The following is a 21504-nucleotide window of genomic DNA, read 5'->3' as shown; positions in this document are numbered from 1 at the left end:
TCGGCAGCAGCTTCTTCAGCGGGATGAAATCATGGGGTGAGCCGGTGTCATTCGTCCTTCAGAGGGAGCGTCTCTCCGCGTGGGAAAAAAACGCACAGAAAAACGTGCACAAATGCCGCCTCAATGCGTCAATAAGCGCGGAGCAGCTGGCGGCTCATGGTGGTGGAGACTCAGCCCGGGACAGTCTCCAGTCTGTGGACTCATACACTGAGTCTGTGTGTGTGAGAAAGAGAGAGTGAGTGTGGCGGCGGCAGCAGCAGCAGCAGTTTCCCCCGTGGTCGTGGATGAAGCAGGCAGATTACAAATCTTCCGCTCACTGGCTGCCAGTGGAAAGTGTGCCACTCCCATTTATCTCAGCTCAGCTCAGCTCAGCCCAGCCTGCTCCTCTCTGCTCTGTCCTCGTATCTGTGACTGTATCTCTGTGTATCCACCTGCTTATAGAGAGAATATAATAATAATAATAATAATAATAATAATAATAATAATCTGACGTGAATACAAATCTGATTCATTACCACACGTGTGCTGGTCATTTCATTTACGCAGCTGCTGCGCGTTCTGCTAATTAGAGAGGAAACATGACGAAAACTAAGCTACAGTGACTTTCTTCCAGTGGAATTAAAACTAAACATGTCGGAAAATATGAAATTTAGTCTGCAAACTGTATTATAAACAAAGCCACTGGGGTGAACTGGTGATAATAACTGCACTCATTTAGGTGGAATATGTTTCTAATTATGTTATTTCAGAGGGCTTTTATTTTGAAATGTCACTTGTACAACATTAGGACAGAATGAGTAAATATTTTTTATTTCAAAGTGAAACAACATGACTGCTACTATGTCAGATTCTGTTGATTTTGATCTACAGTTATTACATTATTTAAAATCACACTCCATTCACTTATAAACATACATAAAAACAAATTGTTACCTTATTAGAAAAAGTCCATCACGTATGACCGTTTGTAAAAGGTCTCAAACTATGCAGCCAATATTCATTCATTCATTCATTCATTCATTCATTCATATGCCACTGAGTGTAAAGGCTGGTTCGATCTCTGATCGTTATAAACTAATTTTACAGCATAAATGTTGTTATTATGAACTAAACACTGTTCTGTACCAAAACAAACACTTAATATTCACCATGGTTTTTCCCCTTCACTGTAATGTAAATCATTTAATGACGGAGGAACTTATTCAAAAGTATGAAACCAAATCAAACCATGCTGGACGTTAAGAACCTGCTACACTATGAACACATGTTGATATGTCCAGGAATGAGTTTTGTGTGTTTTTGTGCAGGATTCAAGGCTAAATTATGCTATTACCGTGATTTATATGCAACATAAGAAGTATTACTTTACATGATGGTCTGTCAGAAATATGACTAAGTGCCGCTCAGGTCCTGAGAACGCCCGCTTTATTTTAAACCTGAAGCAGAAAAATAGCTAGTTTGCTTAAACTTGGTTCAATGCATCCTTGTTTTGTACAATGTTTATGTTTCATTGTGCGAAATTTTTTAATTTCCATAATATGAGTACCATACTATACTTACACTGTTTCCATGTTGTTACTCTAAACAACAGAGACGTGACGTACATGTAGAAACACGACTGGAGCGCACTAATGCCGTTTATAATCACTCGGTTGTTTTGCATAGTGTCGAGTTTTGTTCACCCTCTCAATGATAACATCCAATAAAAGAAAAAGGGAAGATAGAAAGATACTTTATTTCCTGAGTACTGTCCATAGAAAATAACAGAATATGCTGTAACTCATAGATCTACTTTGAAAACACTACTGTACTGTATGTTAATACTGATAAACAATTTAAAAAAAATCTTCATATGCATGCACGTGTCATACAAATTTAAAATATCTGACAAACAAAAGCATGACTAAATTTGTATATTTACAAGCAAATAAAAAATGTTTGTGTTAGAAAATACACATTTTTAGGAGTTACAGAATACTGACGATAGCAGAAGAGAAGCAAACGCTAATCTGGACAAATATACTGTTGGTGAGTTTATCTCGCTTATTATTGCAAGTTAAACTAATAGTGTGACATTTATCATTTATCCCTCGTGAAAACAAGCATTGTTTTTGAGTTTTTGAGCTCATTTAACCTTTTTTTTTCTCCTCTCTCCGTCAGATTTCAGTAAAAACAGAAATACATATACAGTACAGCTGTGACATGATATAAAGCATTAAAAATACTATTTACCTTTTTTTTTCTTCTTTCCAAACTTCTATTTACACTTAAGGCAGTTATGATTCTCCACAAACAAAAAAAAAAAAAGCTTGATAACTGTTTGTTTTTTTTTTTTTAATAAAGTTTGATCCTTCAGCGGTGGAGGAAAAAGAAAACTCTGCCCCCGGAACCTTCCAGCATCTTCCTCGGTGCAGTGCATTATGGGTCGCCGTCTGGGGGCGGAGGCTGGCACAGCTTATACAACCTGGTCAGAGGAGAGAGAAAAAATTACATTTAATCCAATTAATAACCAGCCGAGGACAAATCATTTGTCTTGGAAGTTCATTAACCATGTTTGGAAATGTAAAAACGACCTTTTCCACAAGTTCGGTTTGTACAGAAGTAAAAATATCCGGCTTGGTAAGATTCATGAGAGCAGTTTTCATTAATATAAAATATGATTTTGTGCTGCTTTAATGAACAGAAAATATAAGTTTATTCATAATTCATCAGTTTTTCCTTTCATCTCTGTGTAAATTCTTCCACTAGCAGCTTCACTGCCACCATCTCCCCATGATCCACACAAAACATATGTACGGAAGAGGATTAGTGCCACATGTAAAAACATTTTATAATAAAACAGCATAACGTCTGACATTAAAATCAGAATTTAGAGACGAAAGAAAAGGTCAGAGTTCTGAGAAAAAAATCAGAATTCTGAGATTTAAGTCAGAATTCTGAGATTAAAGTCAGAATTCTGAGATTAAAGAAAAAATCAGAACTATGAGATTTAAAATAAAGTCAGAATTCTGAGAGTTAAGATAAAGTCAGAATTCTGACTGCTGCTTTATTTAATTATATATTTTATAGATGTGGCACAAACACTCCTCCGTACATATGCACTCACATACACACACACTAACAGAAATGACACAACGTGAGTGAGAGTGCAGCAACTTTGCTCTGCAGCCACGACGTCTCGACGCCAATCATCCTGAGACTTATTTGTATTTGTCAATTTCACTAAAAGGTTCAAAAGGAGCCGCCTGTCACACAGAAGCCGATATGTCACAGCCAAACGGGCCGAAGGTCTTGGAGCGACGGAGAACCTTTCTTAATGGAAGCATTCGGAGCATTCACTCCTTCACAAAAAAACAAAACAAAAGAGTGCACTTTTAAGAAAGCGGAATTTGACTGTAATCCATGTTCAACAGAGACTTGGCTCAATTCCATGTATTTCTCTATTTCTCTAATTATTGTGTTAGATCTCACACTGAAGCTACACAATTCAGTAGTTAACTCTTTTGTGGTGAGCTGAAGGTCTGGACACACAGGATTGATTTATTTTGGGTTTTTTTGCACAAATATGAATGAAAGAAAAATCATGTCGTCTCCTGTCCTTTCAAATCACCAATTGTCCTGTGCCAGTGAATATGACGAGATAAAGATGGGTGAGAAAACAAGATTTGACTTTCTAGTCCGTGGGTCGTTACATGCAAAGGCTGCTGCTGCAGACATTTAAAGGGACAGGCTGGTGTTTCTTCTCACTGACTCATGGACGTGGTTGCAGTTTTTTACCTTGGAACTGATGACGGCGTGCGATCCCTCACTCCCAGGTTCTTGGCAGAATTCTGAACTCTCGCGCCCTACGAGAAAGAAACAGAAATCAACTATTCATGACACTGTGGATAAACATGGACAGGACAGGAAAAGATTTATTTGGATTTTATCGCTGCAGAATTGTCAAAAAATGTTGAATGAGTGAGTGATTCTGCCCATTTTTTCTAAGATAACCCATCACTTCACTCATATGTGGCAGTTATTTATTCAACCCTATAGGAATTATTGTTCTGAGAAGCTGGCGAATCTTGTCCTGAGGGGCTACCGTAATGACAAGAATATGGGTGCAATTAACGCTCTATTTCTCTGCTTTCCAGTATTCATCCGTCTGTCCGCCTTTTAACTGCTTTATCCTCCACATTTATGTTTGGTGCCATTTCCATGTAAGTATTTTACTAACTGGTGACAACAAATCTAGCGACCTTCATAAACCTAAACACTTTACAAGAAGGAAATGGCACAATTGTGCCGCATGAGTGAGATCCATCAGACTGTATTTACTGCTGACGGAGAGTCGAACACACTGATCTGTTTGGTTTATTTGTTTGAAACGATGATGTTCTTGAATGTCTTGTTTTGTCCACAAACCTAAAGGATTAACTTCTAATGATTTCTTTTGTTATCTGGAGAAAATATTCACATTTCAGAAGCTAAAACAATCGGAAATAGGCATCAAACCGATGAATCCGATTGTATGCAAAAGAGAAAAATTACATCTGGTGATTCAGCATTTGTTTATATATATAATACATTGCCTCGAGTCATGTGATTCACCACACTCTACTGTGTGGAATCGTGTGTATAATTGCGTGCATTAGTCAACACGCTGTATTGATTTTGGTTTGAGGTTTCACTAATTATAGCAGTAAAACTCGGGTTAGAAAAGGTCGACCGTCTCCGTCTCCTCCGTGGACTTGGCTCTTGAACAGGTTTGCTTACACACTTTTTTTTTTAAGAACTATAGAAAAGCTTAAAAAGGAACATAAGCATGGATGACTTTGAGAGATGACGACTGTTTGTGTTTTGCGCGTTGCGGCGGTCGATTGTGCTCCGTCAGGTGCACCCGGCGTGCTGCTTTGTTCACATTCTCGTAGTCTGTGCTTTACTGTGTGCAGAGTCTGCAGATCTGCACATCTGCAGGGGCAGAGGGAGGGAGAATACGCAACTCAGCTTCTCAATTTAGACACAAACACCTGCTCTCACAAATAATTCAGAGTCTCTGTGATGCACCTACGCACACACACAAGAATCCACCGACCAGACGGGCAGTGAGTGGCTAAAGGTAAATGATATAAACAATATATATATTTGGTTTTGCAATGATATATATATTTGGTTTTGCAATGATATATATATTTGGTTTTGCAATGATATATATATTTGGTTTTGCAATGATATATATGTTTGGTTTTGCTCCTATTTTTCGTGAATTTAACTTAAAAAAATGGAAGATAACTGATATACAAACAGAAGTCTTGGACGTTGTGGTGCAACGGTGGCACGTCTGACTCCAGATCAGACTGGGTCAAAGTTGTTGGGCAGGGTGGTGTGTGTTTATAGGTCACGACTTCAGGCTTCACAAAATGCATTTTTTCGTCTTCTGAATGTGTTGCCGGGTCATAGTTATGATTCATTTTATGTCACTTCCTTTCGTAGTGATATAAAGTACCAATAATTGTGTCACAAAAATAGACCAAGCAAATTTGTGACCAGGTGTGACATCTTTTTCAAATTCCACAATTTGTGCTTTTTGCTAAGGTGTGTTTATATACAGTAGTTGGTGAAAATAAAAATAAAACAAATTTTTTGTTTTAATCAGATGGGTGACAAACTTACGGCCCATGGGCCAGATCCCGGCCCACCAGTGGGTCCGATCCGGCCCCTGCATGAATTTGTGAAAATCCCATCCAGATACCTGTGGCTAAACGTGTTGCTCCTGTGTAAGTGTTTAACTTAGGCATAGTATTCTTTCTCAAGAAACTTAAAAAGACACTGGAGTGCTTGTTGTTAAAAGGTTATTATGCTATTATTTGACTGGTCTTGCACACTTGAGATCAAAATGAGTTTGACACCCCCTGGCCTTTAGGTTGTGCAGAAAATAGGATATAAGACAACTCTATATTGCAGGTTCTTATCGCCTCTGTATATACGTTTTAACATAGTAATAGAAAAAGCAGCCGAAATGCAAAAGTGAATTTCACTATCACTGACTGATGCCATTTCAGGAGTATGATTAGTGCACAGGTGGTCATTGGATTTGTCGCCATTAAAGTCCGCTCTAAAAAGCTCCGTTCTTTCATGCGACAGAAATACTGCAGCTGTGTAATTAACGCGCTAACTTGTTCATGTTCATTTCGCCGCCTCCGACATCGTTTAGAAACATTTGGCGGCGGCACGTCCCGCAGGCCTCTTAACTGCAGGCCTGCAGTGTCACCCGGGACGACGCCACATCATCAGGTGTCTGCCTCCACCTGTGAGATCAGCGTTCCCACGCAGCTGATCAAACGGCTGCTTTGCTCAGTGCAGATTTTCACACATTTGTGAACCTCATTTGAGAGAAATTTGCATCATTTACTTCAATTCTCAAGAAAAATGGGAGCAAAAAAACAAAAGTGTGCGTTAGCTGACCTCTCAAATTACAGCTCTGACGTCTGGAATCTTCGCGTCGGTCCTGAGTTGCATGCAGATAACAGGATAGCATCAGCAATTACTCAATGAATCTGATTCCTGCACACAGAGATGCCTCTGATGTCTTTAACGGAGAAGTTCAGACGACTCAGAGACAACAAAACTTCTGACACCTGACAAAGTCAAATCAGCAAAGTCGGTATTTCCCCTTGGAACGTCGAGCGCGAATTAAAAACTGTTGACATTTCGGAGACGTTTGACAAAACCAAGATAAATATCTCACTGTCCAAGAAATGTGTGCGTGTTCACCTGCACACGTCTTCAACTGCTTTATAATGACCATCGATTCACATCCATAGATGGTGTTACACTTCTCATTTTTCACATTTATCTTTTAATCGACGTCCTCCCTCTCACCTTTCCTAACATTTAAAAAACAAACCATGCAACGCATATCCAGGAGTTCAAACCATGATTTAACCAAATTTGCATAAATGTTATGATTTTAACGTTGCTGTTGGAGCTTGAGCGGGTTGATTCCTGCAGCAGGTATAGAGGAAGTGGAGGTGAGTGATATATATTCATATCCATTGTCTGATGTCTGAGATAATAAATGGGTAAACAACGACAAAAGAAAACGTCTGACAAAAAAAAGTAAATCTGATAAATGAACCAAAACTATGACTCTGAGCAGGTGCAGGTGTGAAGATTCATAGACAAAATATCCTCCAAGCTACACTCCACACAGAAGACGGATGGTGTTTTCAGACACATATAAGTACTAACTCAAGGTCAGACGATGCACAGACAAGTTACATCCTCCTGGCTGCCGGCCCACTTCTCTGTGTGTGCGTGTGCAGTGTTGCGTGTGTGTGTGTGTGTGTGTGTGTGGGGGGACATAAATGCCTCTCCTCCTGCAGTATCACTGCCCTTTCCTCTCACTGCAACGGCAAAGTAACCACTATCTAAGACATATAATCTGGTTTGTTTGTGGGTTTTTTTTTTTTTTAACCAGCAAGTCACGGGAATTCCTTCACTTGACCTCGAAACAAACAAGCAAACCAGACTTTCCACCGATAAGTCAAATTCATATTTGTGTTGCAGTACATGCAGCATCTGACGAGATTAGAATCAGGCAGAGGACGCAAAGGACAGAGGATCGGGCAAACGTTCACCTTGAGAACACGGAGCATTTCTGCTCTATGTTTAAATGCACAGTTTATACAGAGGATATAAGAATGTGCAATATAGAGTGTCTTATATCCTTTTTTCACCAACTATATAAACACACCTGAGCAAAAAGTCATTTTTATGAACAGAAAAACGCTCTAAATGTGTGACTTTTGCAGAAATATCGCTACTTAATAGCACTACTAAAAATGCGATATAAAATGAATCATAAATTTGACTCTATATGTGACCTTTAAACACACACACACACACACACACACACACACACACACACACACACACACACACACACACACACACACACAGGATGTCCATATAAGGAGTTGCATATTATTATTAGCATGGCAATTCACTAAGAGTGCGCCTGCATGGCGTGCCACATATCGCAGACCCTGGTGTACTCGCGTGTCAGGGTCCTGTCATACCTCACTTCACCATCGGGTGGCGGTACAAGTATGGAAGCAGGGAATAGGACTAGCTGCTCCTTTTATTGACACTCTTTAATCTAATCCACTGCTAATACTGTTTTTGGCAGCAAAAGATGCAGAAACTTTGCTGAGGTTGGAAACACATTTTTGTTTTGACAGTATAGTATGTATAGTATGTACCTGTTTCCTCATGACATCAGTGGCCTGCATGATGCAGCGAGGTGGCAGGCCGTGGTTTCTGGCCAGCAGGATGGCCTGCTCCAACGTCACACTCAGGGTGCAGCTGTTGATCAGAGAGGAAACATAAAAGGTCAAATAAGCTCAAATTTACCCCCCATTGTTGTGGGTATTGTCAGGGCTTGGAAGGAAGCGTTGAACCCCTTGCCAAATTTCGCCAAATGTCAGATGGGATTGGCTTCAGCTGCACCGAGATAGTCAGAGAATAAGCAGCAGAGAAAACGGATGAATGGATGGATGAGTTGGCATTTGACCAAAACATGATACAGAATCTTTCACTCACAGGTCCAGTGTGTAACATTTAGGGAGGGGGTTACTGGCACCTGTAAGTATGTTAGTTTATGAAGCTTTGAAATAAAAAATGGTCTGGAACAGATAAACGTTTCACATTTTCTAAGCGTCTATACCACACCACCTTATGTTTGCTTCACTCTCACCATTAGATGTCACTAATTCTTAAGCACACACAGTCTGTATCCAAACACAAAGAAAGCCTTTCTCTTGTCACATTAAACTCTCACTCACTCTCTTTGTGGATGGATCTGTACATTCGCGGCAGATGGAGACAGAAGATCTGAGAGTGGAGCGAACGTCAGTGGGAAAATAAAAGCACGCCAAACTCTTCATGTGGAGATGATGAATTCACTACGACTATATCGAATCTCCCGGAGCGGATTTTTTGCTCTTTTTTTGACACCTTGTCATTACCACGACATTCCTCCTGCCTTCACCTTCTCTTCACTAATGAATAAACATCACTCAGTCTGTTTTTTGTTTTGTTTTAGAAGACACAGAGAGGTGTAAATGGCCACATCGCTGTGGTGTGGACTGTCTGCACCCTTATTTTTTCCCCCTGGTTTACAAGACAGATAGTTCTTGTTGCAGGTCTAGGAAGGGCTTCAGCAGACAGGTCGCTGTCTCCTGTGACAGTGATGATGTACTGTCACTGCTCTGAAGGTGTGAGCTGCTTTAAAAAAACGACTGAGTCAAACTGTGTTGCCAGGTTGTTGGGTGACCTTCCTATAACAGGCTCCATCGATCCGGGGCCTCTTCACTGCAAATTGGAAGTGTCCAGAGATCCAGCAGCAACATCGCCACAGGGCCGCGATCAAACCGCAGCTGTTTTCTTCTCTTCTTGTTTGTTGAGTCTCACACCAAAAAAAACAAAAAACAAAAACAAACGTCCATATGGGATGTTTCTTCTGCCAAACGCCATTACTTTGAGCACGGCTGATTAAGATTCAAATGTCCCTCTCGAGGTCCAGTTGCTTAATTATCAGCTTCTCACACAAAGTCAAAGACATGGAGTATCTTTAAATATCACTTCAAATGAATCAGTATAAAGGAGCTGCCCAAAATGTCTCTCTCTCTCTCTCTCTCTCTCCCTCGGTTTAAGTAGCTGCACCGCTTCCATTTTCTATTTGGTGAGACAGCACGGTGCGACTTCATATCCATCTGGTTTATATCATCCAGCCAATATGCCATTTATGCTCCGTGGCTTCTCCAGAGCCATGTTCTTCCACATAAATCCCTTAAATTATGAATAAGAGGAAAAAAATTGAGCAACAAATACAAAGAAGAGGGAGGTGTGAGTGGAATGGAAAATAATGGGAGAAAAAGGCCTTTGAGTAGGTAAATGCTTTGAAATCTGGATTAAGCTCCTTCTTCTTTGCGACTGAAAAGACACTTCTTGATATTATATACGTAATATTACACTTTATCTTATCTCCATCTAGCAAGCCAACTAATCCAATCAGTACTGCCCAAGAAGGCTGGCACAGAGATGATGATACAGTCTCCACATCACTAATCTACGGCCTTGGTTTTCATTTTTCTGTCAAATGAAAATGAAATTATACAGAGAAAGCAGTGAAATAACCCGGCAGTTGTGAGAAATTCACACCTGAAGCCTTGAGGATACTTAGTCACTTGTGGGCCGATACCCCCGTTATTCTGCAACTTTGGAAGAGGAAGCAGCGTTTAAAGGCCCTGGTACACTTCCGTGCCGTATACTTGCACGTCAGGGTCCTGTAATATCTGACTTCACCATCAGGAGGCGGTACACGACGGGACGCATTTCTACCAAAGAAGAAGAGAACGATGCCTCAGCTCCCTCTTACACATCTGGTTAGAGCGGCTCGCAGCTGAAAGGCCGGTCGGGCGACTACTGCTTGGTGGGCAGGGCTTAATACTCCACCTACAGGTGGGGCGGAATTTCAGTTTGTGCATGCGCTGTCTTTGCACGAGGTTCCAAAATCTGGGCTGGGTCGTAAACCAGGACCTTAAGTCAGTTCACAAATAATCCTAAATATTGCAGGCCTTGTCACTTGCCATGACACAGTACACTTAGTCTGCTTGTCTGGATGAGTTGTGGCTTGTGTATTATAATTGAACACACACACACACACACACACACACACAGACGGTGGGTGTTAATAAAGTAGCAGCAGTCAGTGCACAGACAGCAACTTTCTATTACAGCTCAGGCAACACGGCAGCTCCATCCACGGCACTTTATCAAGCCATCAGTCACATCCAGTGTGTGTGAGAGAGAGAGACGGAGACAAAAAGATAGGGAAACTGTCATGGGGGTAAAAAAAAAGAAAGAGGGTATCAAAGTAATGGGTGGGCAGGTGGAGGGAGAGATGAAAGATGAACGCTGGAACCAGGGATCAGTGGTGACAAACGATCAGGATATTTCTGTCCTCATTCGCTGATGAATGGCGCCCTCAGCTGCAGGTGAATTGGGCAGCCATATATAAACTTCTATGAGAAGTAATTGACCTGTCTCCTTCCTGTCTTTAAGTGCTCTGCCTATTCAAAAGTCCTCAATCTGGCCTGAGAAACAATGGGCCCTATTAACTCCAATATCCTGCTGTTAATTAATGCAGAGATACGCGTGTGTATTAATAGATTAGCCCTCCGGCGCAGGAGAGCAAGGCCACAGCGATCTCATGAAATTGGGTGTGAGACGGAGGAGAACAGAACAGACCCCAGGAGGAGCTGAGGTAGAAATGGTAAAGGTGAGAAGTGTGTCAGTGCTGAGCGATCAAGCGAGGAAGAGAAAAACCTGCAGAGAGTTGTCAAAAGAAGGAAAATGATAAGCAGGGAATGTGTACTTTAACTTGGGGGCGGGAGAAGCTCGTGAAGCACTGGCAGACACACACATACACTCACCGGTGAACGCCGCTGTTGCACATGACGATGTGTGTGGCTCCCAGACGAGAGCAGAGCTCAGAGGCCACGGTGAGCAGCCCCACTCCAGAAGCCCCGCAGGCGGTGTACTGACAGGCAGCGGTGCGGCGGCAACTGATAAAACTCTCCATCAGACGGTAGAGTTCCTCCACAGCGTTGAGGGGCCGCATTAGCTGGAAAGGGAGAGAGAGAGAGAGAGAAGGATGCAGGACTTTGGATTATGGAGTAACACAACATGTTAGCGTTACAGCTCAGCTATGAGAGAACACTTTCACATTCACAGTGGTGAGGATCTAATCTGGCTCCTCAGCGCAGCACGGACGTGTCCGATGTTGCTCTTACCTTATCTATGAGGGCAGCTTTGGGTGCAGAGCTGGGCGCCACATTGGACTGATCCAGGTAGAACGCTCTGGAAGAAAAAAAACAACAACAACTTTTAACTTTAAAACTTAAATGGAAACAAATGCAGTTCACACAATGCTGATTAAACATATCAGCTCCTCAGGATTCTTTCTGTGTCCGTCAGTGTCGTGGTGTTTAGATCTTGTGTCTTCTGGAGACGTTACCATGCTTGACACAGGAAGTGATTACTGTGTGAAGGAAGCTGTCAAACGTACGGCACGTGGGCCAGACCCGGCCCACCAGGGAGTCCAATCCAGCCCGCAGATTGAATTTAATTTTCAGTTCCAGATACCTGGGACTACATGAGCACTTTTTTCTCAAGATATTTTGGGTCGTTAATAATATGCTTCGTATAATAGTATTTTTTGTGTTGTATTTAGAGGAAAACAGCAGTTTGACAGGATTAAATTTTACATACATACACATTAATGTTCCCTCAGTCAGGTATGATAGTATTGCTTGACCAAGCCCTTTTTCAGATAAAAGACGTACACACAAATAATGATTTAATCATTTCTGTTCACAACAACCAAGCAGAGGCAGAACAGTGTCGTCAACGAGGAAGTTTTTTTATTGTCTGTCACTGCTTAAAAAGACACAGTGGCATCAGGTGATCAGGAGCAGTGACTGTTTTTCTGGGAAAAGTAGGCCATTGGCTCGTTACGGAGCTGCACCATCTGACTCACAATCAGGAGAGTAACTTGGGCACAGCTCAGCAGAAACACAGACTTTGCCCGGGCATCACTCCAAGCAAAAGTGCCTCATTCATTCATGGAGTATTGTTTGATTTGGTGGCAATTTCCCCGCTGTCTGACCACCGGGGGCAGCACTACACTGGTGTCCTGATGCAGGAAGGAAGGAGTGTGTGTGTGTGTGTGCCGCAGAGCGAGTCCCTGTGAGTGCCTACTGGTGCAAACTCAGCACTATGTGACTCCATCAAATCTCAGTAATCCAGCAGTGCACTAAAAATAGCCACACTACGCCGTCCTAAAAGCCAGCGTAATAAAGTCACATACTCCATTACATTCTGTGAGTAGCGATAATAATAACAATAAGAATAATGCAGTCACCGAATATAAAACACACATATCTGGGATCACTGTGAAGGAGAAACTCAGCGAGAGAGAGATGCAGAAAAACGGGCAGAGTTTGAAGGATGGAGAGTGCTTACAAGAATCAGTGATGTGCGACTTGTTTATTTGCATTTTCACTGCGATCTCAATAGGTGATTAAAATCAGGCTTATTAATTATAAGTGTGTGTGCGTGTGTGTGTGTGTTTCTGCCTGACAAAATATTAGGGAAATTGATTAATTAATCAGAGCGGCATTTACACTTTCCAGATCCAAGATTTTGAATAATTGTGAACCAGCCAAGTTGATATTAACACACGCAGGTTTGCACTCAAAACATTGGAGGTGAGGACCCTCACAGACAATTCCATTACAAACTCAGCTGGGCGGCATTTTCAAACCAAGACATTTGGCTGGGGTAGACATTTCCTGCAGCCAGTGAGCAGCAGGCGAGGACACATTTAAAAAGTGCATTAAAAATATAATAAAAGAAAGAGCAATAACATTATTTTGGTCGTACGTGTCCTTCGTACGCCTCAAACCTTGAGTTACCTAACCCTCAACCCAGGTCTTAACCCTGAAAAGGCCCCTTTAAAGACGTGAGGAGCAGCCAGAATGTTGTCTCTTTCCCAAAACGTCCTCATTCCTAATGGTTACTGGTCGTCTCAAAGCCACAAATACAATAACAGAACACAGAGACAACATGATGCTCATCAGCCTGCAGGAATCCTCCAACAACCCCTGTGACTATGAACACTCACACTTTCCACACAAGCAGATTCACACATAAATCAACTGTACAACACTGTGTGATACACATGAGTAACTCATCCATGTTATGCTGTCGTACATGAAACTGTTATCACTATTTAATCCCTGTACGGGAAAATGCTTCTTTAACCTTCCAGCACGCTCCGTAGAGTGACTACAGGCAGAGTATGCTGAGGGTTCACATGCAGCCAACAGCCCATGTAATTGGTTCAAGATGTCCTTATCATTTAAAAGATGCTCACAATAGACTGGGAGTTCCCTGTGATGCAGGGGAACTCATCTCATAAAAAGCAAATCATCACGGGAGAAGAGGGGAAGCACGGCATGTGCAAATATCTAAATATTCAATTTCCTCGTTAAAATTTTCACACTAAACATCCATAACTGACTAGATGAGTGTGCAAAGTCTGTTTTTAAAGGTAAACTGTGTAATATTTATGCGGGTTTACTGGCTCCAATTGAATATACTACCTATAAGCCTCGGTTTGTATCGGTGTATGTTTGGTTTTTGTCGCCTGCTGTAGCGCTTTCCTGATCTTGATGACCATTCGAAAGCTTGCCCAAGTTACACATCTACATGCAAGCTAGTGAATTGAACCCACAACCTTCCAGTTGAAAGACAACTCACTTTACCACTGAGCCTCTGAATAAGAATAAGCCTTTTATATGTATTTAAGGTAACCAGGAGGCCACCATGTTGCACCTCCATGTTTTTACAGGAGCCCAAATGGACAGAAACAGCCAGAGCTTGTTGTTGTTGTTGTTTCTATTTTTGAGGTTGACACATGTCGTGTTTTTCTTTTCTCTCTCTGTGTGTGCTTGTGTACACATTAATGCAATTTCTCTGATTTAATTGAGAGTTTTGTACCCGGTCGGCGCGCAGAGGGCCAGGCAAGACAAGTGGATCAGCGGGGAAGCACACCTCCTGGTGTACACGTAACCCAGACTAGAGCTAGGTGGGAGAAATCTTAAAGGAATACTTCACCGATTAGCATTTAGCTTTGTTTTTACTAGAGTAGGGGTAGTGTTTTTGAAAAATTGTGCTTCTCTACCTCAGTTTCCCCTGAGTTGGGAAATATCTTCATTCTTTTCTTTGTTACGTGCCCACCAGTGACACTTGGTCCTGTTAGCATGACTGTTAGCAAAGATGGCGGTCACTGTTTACATTCTGGGAATGAGGTCCCGCCCCCCTACGAGTGGATCTAAAAAGTCTCGGGGAACTCAGGGGAAACTCAGGTTGGGAAGCACAATTTTTCAAAAATACGACGCCTATTCTAGTAATACAAAGCTAAATGCAAATCGGTGATCGCTGTTATGCACTTAAAATGATATGAGCCTATGTTTTGTTTCGTTTAAATGTCTTTGAGAAGGCACGTTGATTCTTTTTTTCGTTTTCAAGTGCACTTTACTATTGACTGTTAACGTTACAGAGACCTTTAATAAAAGTGTCTTCCTGTGCTGACGTCATCAGACAACTTTGTCGACTCGACTTTAATGACAGATGAGTCGCTCTGAAAAAAGTATTAGTCTTTAACGCCCTACTACGGACCTCGGAGGCCTGGTTCATGCAGGAAAAACAGTGATTCTGACAGCTTCCAGGCAAAATCTCATTCTCCTCACAGGTCAAAAAAGGATTCAGTGAGGCGCGGAAAAAAACAATGAAACACTGTGATCGCAACAACAGCAGCAGCAGCGCAACAGAAACTTGACGTGAAATCAAAAGCTTGCACTGGAACACTTACTCTTCAGACTTGTGCTGCAGGAATGACAGCGTTGCGTTATCTCTCTCTTCCTTAACTAAACAATCCACTCACACTCGCTCTTCGTGCTTATTGGTCGACTGATCCGTCTTTTATCTTCAAAGTCTACGATAGAATCTGCCCGAGTGGAAGTCGAAAAAAAGCCCAACTCTGCTTCATTTGTTTATCTGTGTGAGACCTCATGAAGGCACACCTCTTGCACAGAGGCAAGGTCATAATGCCCACTGATTATCTCGACTCACTGCTGCGGGAGTCGTTCTAAAAATACCCCCAACCACAGCTTGAGAAACAGGACTGGTATTTATTTTTTTTGACTAAATAATGGGAGTCAGACTTAGACGTGATGTGTGGCTTAAAGAGAGCTGCACTCTGTCTTGTGAACTCCCGACAGTGTTTTCTCAGAGGTTTGGACGCCGTGCACCTGATGAAAAATGAACTTTTACAGCCCACACACAGCGAGCACAAACAACCCCGCGAGGTTAAGCACATACGCGGTTTAAATCCATTGGGTGTCCATTATTTCTGCTCCCGTCTTTAGTTGCTTTCAGCTTCAAGTTTCTCTGAACCCAACACAAAGGTCTAAAATGTCCTCAACTTTTACGGAGGAGAAATTAAAAAGAGACCAAACATAGCACCAGGAGTTGTTGTACAGCCTCAACAAAGTATTATCACTAAACTTAATTACAAGTTAATGCCTAAGCCTAACTTGGGCATTAACAGCAGTTTCTGAAAGCTGAGAAGTTGCACGACAAAGCACGACGTGTGGTTATTACAGTAATTTCACTTTTTGGACTTAAAACTCAAACAAATGTTACTTTAAATATGTTCAAATTTCAAATTTAACACGCAAAATCTGGTGTTACACACATACAGTGTTTTTATTGTTTTCTTCATTTTAAATAGTTAAAATACTATTTTTACATGCAGTAAATTGTAAAGAACTGCCAGATACTGAAAGTTATTATGGAAAAATGGCCCTTTTATGGTTAAAATAAGCAACAAGTCCTCCATGAGGACTTCTGGTCCTGACAAGGTCAGTGTTTATACCAGAAAAAGTCCTACAGAGGTAACAAATACAAGACCTCACAGACACACACAGACACACACAGCCGATAGATTTCTAAATGAGGCTGTAATGGAAGCGTTGGCAGCAGGCCAGAGATGACCTGTTGTTGGTGGAGGAGCTGCTTTTATTCTATTGGGCCGACGAGAATACTTAATTCGGTTTCTGCTTCTCTCATGACAATAACACAGTCCAGGCCTTTTACAGCAAAAGAGCATTACTGGTCAGCTCTTAGGGCATCTCAGGGAAAAAAAACAGAAAGGGGCCGGAGGCACAGATGTTTTTAAAAAGAAGCAGCAGCAGCAGCAGCAGCACAGTGTGGGAAGAGATACATTAGTCTTTCATTCAAAAAGAAAAAGAAAGTAGAAGTGATTTCCTGAGGAAAAACACTCCAAATGAGCCCAGGTTCCAGTTAATACTCAGCGATACGTCCTGAGGGACGCTACGACTGAAGTGTGTGTGTGTGGATTTATGACATTCAACGTGAGTGACCCTGCTGAGGTGCACGCTGGTGCAGGTAAATTACATGATGAATGACACTTATTTCACCCAATAAACCACTGTAGCCTGTGGCTGAGCTGTTTGAGGGTTAATGAGGAATTCCAGGAGCCTTCAGACAGCACACACTGATGCTCCTGCACTCAAACTCATTTACTCATGCCCTCCACATGAGGGTCGTGGGGGTCACTGTTGCCAAACTCAGCTGGGTTGGCACCAAGGGGTATCCAAACCTTCTTTAACAAGGGCCAGATTTGATTATGTGAAGATTTATGACCTTTTTTTTAACACCAAAAGTAACATACAAATGCATTGTTTTATAATAATTTTACGTTCATTGTCACAATAAACATTTTTAAATGGAAATGTAACCGAATCTAAGTGAAATAATGAAAAATTCTGCCTTTCTATCACATCTGGAGTCATATATCATGATAAATATGGATGTACAGTAAATGTCTGTCACAGCTGGGTTGCAACCCCAGTATTCAGGTTTCAGTATTCTTTTTTATTCTGTCATCTGACCGAGGGCCGTGACTGGCCCGTGGGCCGAACTTTGGACATACCTGCCATGTTGCATGTTTTTGGACTGCGGGAGGAAACCGGAGAACCCGGAGAAAACCCACACACACACGGGGGATAAACATGCAAACATGCAAAGGTTTAATAAAGTAAAATAAGTCAAATATTTAATGTACACATTTAATGCCTCACACATACCAGATATAGTGTCAATAAATCATCGTCACTGAGGTCACACAGGATGAAATTATTAGCTCCCTGCTGTGAAAATATCATTGTTTTAAAAGTGCTGTTAAACAGAACAAATCATCTTTAACACAGAAACTACCAGGGTCAAAATGATCAGCCCCCTTAACTGACCTTTTTATTGAGCCACAGCACAAACCACTGTTGTGCTTCATTTTGTAACACTCCAAACTATTAAAATCAAGTTAAACCTGAGGATTTATCTCCCAATTTACACACGGTATAAAATCTTCCGTCAGGGTTTGAGTCGCCAAAAACAAAAGAAATCCGTTTAGACTTGAGGTAAAAAGGGATTGTTGACGCTCACAAAGCAGGAGAAAGGATATCAATTATCACCAAGTTTGGAGTCTTTTCAACAAGGAGAGATGATGGATGGAGGTGGTGGTGTGTTGGTCAGCCTTATGGGCTTCATAAACACGGCTTCAGTGAACACTAACTGAAGCAGAACCAAGCCCCAACACCTTCCTCTGAGCTCTGGTGATTTGGGACGTCCTTCGTCGGAGCAACACCTGAGGCTGTTTTCATCATTTTTAAAACGACTGAAAGGAAAAATAAGACGGGGTGGAAATACTTCACACTTACAGTATCTAACTAACTAACGGCTCTTTTATTGTTTGAGGATGTGGATGGTTTCATGTCCACGCCGCAGGGAGCTCAGAGGAAAATACTATCAATGGCACATAACAACTATGAGCCTTTTATTTTGGAGCCACGTCGCTGTTCATTTGCGTCGTTGTAGAGCGGGATTCAGCGCCTGTGTGTGTTTTTATAGTGTGGTTGTGTCCTCGGAGGACAGCGTGCGTGATTTACACAACACCTGCTGTCAGAGCTGCTCGTATACACGTGTATATACTGTATATATACATTTGTGCACTGTTGTATGGCACGCTTGCCAATTAAAGCACCATATTTACATTATATATATAGATATATATATACATATACATATATATGTATATGTTTATACATATACATATACATATATACATATATAATGTAAATATGTGTGTGTCGTGTCTAAACAAGAGAGAGAGGCTCAATCTCGACTCCAGCAATAGAGAATAAGTAATAATAAAAGTGTGTGATGAGAGAAACTGCACTGCAGTGCTGTGATTCTGCTGGAGGAGCAAACCCTGTGATTTAGAAGCTGCACGCTGTGCAGTGATGACAGACCGGCTATTAAACTAGCCGAGCATGAAATACAAATATGCAACAATAAAGAAAACAATATATACTATTTGGGCTGTGTTATACGTGCAATTTAAATGCTCGACAGGGCGACTACTTCAATATTTCACGGCTATTGAATCACATGGCGAGGGAAAAACATGGGAACATGTTTTCTTTTCATTCCACCGATGCCTTTTTATAGTGCGGACAAAATGACCAGCTGCAGAGTAAGTTGAGTTGAGTCATTAGAATCTGTTCATTAAAAAGATTAGTTCAGTACTTGGTGCAGGACTCCGTCTGACACTAAACTAAAATACCACCGAACAGGTTGTGATTCAGCTCATGACTGCCGGCTTTTGGCAGTGCCGTCACTAAATAAACCAGACTCCTCTGTTGAATCATGAGATTTTGGTAGATTCCTTTACGTTTTCAGGATGTTTTTAAGTCTTTTTTTAACTGGTCTGCATCGCTCGGTTTGCTCCCAGTGTCGCATGTCGCACTCACGACTCCTTTGTCCAAGTGAAAACTGTGGCGTTTAGATCATTTTTAAAACTTACTAAAAGGAAAAATGTCTCTTTCTACTTGTGGTGGCCAGAAAAGGTACTTAAAAAGTACCAGGTACTATCCTTAATGGAAAAGCAAAAAAATAAACAACAACTGTTCAACAGTAGAGTCGAACAGTACCAAGCTGTGTTACAACTGTATAGTGGAAAAGAGCCCTAAATGGAAAATTCTACACACTGTACCTTTAAGGAACAACTTATTATCAAGGGTACAGTCTGCTGGGAGCTGATCTATGCACCTACTGCTGTCAACGTCATGTGATGAGATAAATCATGTCTTCTTACACTTATGAGTTATTATATATATATGGACATGATACACATGTGATTCAGTGGTAGACGACGTCTCCTCCTATATTATACGTGTAGTAGACTTTCTCCTTCATACAGACGTATGTGCTGTGCTCTTCAAATCTATTTAACGGAGATTCGAATAAATCATTTCACAGACTCTAGATCTGTTCTGGTCATCCACTTGCCCTCATCAACATACACAGTGTCCTCCCCGGCATCCTCTCTTCCTCACCCTCTCATCTTCACCCTTCCCCTCCATCTTTGAGACGTCTCTCTCTTCCCTTTTCACCTTTCATCTTCTCCGTTTCATATTCATTCTTCTAGCAGGAAGGGTAGAGAGGAAATTATTATGCATTTAAAGACTTCTCTTATAGTTTTTGACGGTTTATATCCTCTTTATTAGGTTTGAACATGTACGTCGACCTACTTTCACATATGAGAAAGCAACAGGGAAAGCTTTTACTGAAATGCACGTGAGCGAATAGTGTTTAAACTGTCATAAATTCAGGCTTTTACAAAAGATGTTAAACAGGATTCATAAAGCACCGTGGGTTTGTGTCTGATTGTGCTGAATCTTGGTGTCGGAAGACAGAAAGGCTGCTGTGAAATCTTACACTTGTGTCATATTCATCTCTGATACTGGGGAAAACTCAGCGTGCAAGCTGGTTAATGAATCAGGGGGAAAAGTAACGCAAGAGGACTAAAAAGGGCTCCAGGTGATCCACAGATTATGAATAAAAATTAAAATGACTAAAATGACATGAGTATTAGAGCCACATGTAAAAAAAAAAAGAATTAAAGAAAGAAAAAAATAAACGGTATGAATTCTGAGGAAAAAAGTCACAATTTATTTGAGGAAAGGCCAGAATTCTGAGATTGAAGTCATTATGAGATTAAGGTCACAATTCTGAGATTAGAGAAGGCCAGAATTCTGAGATTAAAGTCAGAAATCGGACTGTTTTCTCAGAATTCTGATCTTTTCTTTAAAGTCAGAACTTTCATCTCAAAATTCTAACTTTCATCTCAAAATTCTAACTTTAATCTCAGAATTCATTCTTTATTTATTTTTCTTTCTTTCATTTTTTTTCACATGTTGCCCTAAAACTCTTCTGTAAATTTACTATTGAAAACTAGTCTGTAGAAAATCCCTCTTCAGATGCCTGCATGCCGAGATGAGGACTGAGATCTGTGTAAAAGAATCTCAGCACTGCAGTTCACGCGGTTCAGTATCTGCGTGTGCCACGCCGCTTCTGCCCGTCTGTCCGTCTGTCAGTCAGCCGATCTGGAACCGACCCACAGTGTGGTTTTAACCCAACACTGCCGTGGCCGAGCTCCAAGGATAACGAGGTGCCTGAGGTCGGAGCTCTGCGAGAGGAGCGGGGAGTGACCTCACAGTCGGGTCTGTGGTTCAGCCCAAAACACACATGTCTGCGGGCGAAAGGGGGGAAAAAAAACCCGACTGGTAACGTCACACAGACGGTGACACTGTTTTCACCAACTGTGGAGAACCAGCTGAGAGTTTTACTATAATTGAAACAAGAGAATTCTCCCAGTGTGTGACTGGTGTTAGCGTTGCCTGCAGTAGTTTTCTATGTTGAATTTAAAAGTATTGATTTGAGTGGATATATATTAACATTACACCTGAA

General features: G+C 41.4%; 1 protein-coding gene across 1 annotated transcript in view; it reads right to left on the bottom strand.

Annotated features, from left to right (window-relative positions):
* Positions 1–2338: 2338 nt before the first annotated feature.
* Positions 2339–21504, bottom strand: part of prex2 (phosphatidylinositol-3,4,5-trisphosphate-dependent Rac exchange factor 2) — a 90483-nt gene continuing 71317 nt past the window's right edge. The window contains exons 37-41 of the mRNA XM_044029828.1: positions 11841–11907; positions 11481–11671; positions 8247–8349; positions 3778–3845; positions 2339–2464 (exon numbers count right to left, since the gene is read on the bottom strand). Coding sequence (XP_043885763.1) covers positions 2419–2464; positions 3778–3845; positions 8247–8349; positions 11481–11671; positions 11841–11907 — 475 coding nt within the window. The 3' untranslated portion in view covers positions 2339–2418. The remainder of the gene's footprint in view (positions 2465–3777; positions 3846–8246; positions 8350–11480; positions 11672–11840; positions 11908–21504) is intronic.

This window comes from Solea senegalensis, linkage group LG1, assembly GCF_019176455.1.
Source record: "Solea senegalensis isolate Sse05_10M linkage group LG1, IFAPA_SoseM_1, whole genome shotgun sequence".
NCBI lineage: Eukaryota > Metazoa > Chordata > Actinopteri > Pleuronectiformes > Soleidae > Solea > Solea senegalensis.
The sequence above is the reverse complement of the archived record's forward strand: the minus strand, read 5'-3'. Positions and strand labels throughout refer to the sequence as shown.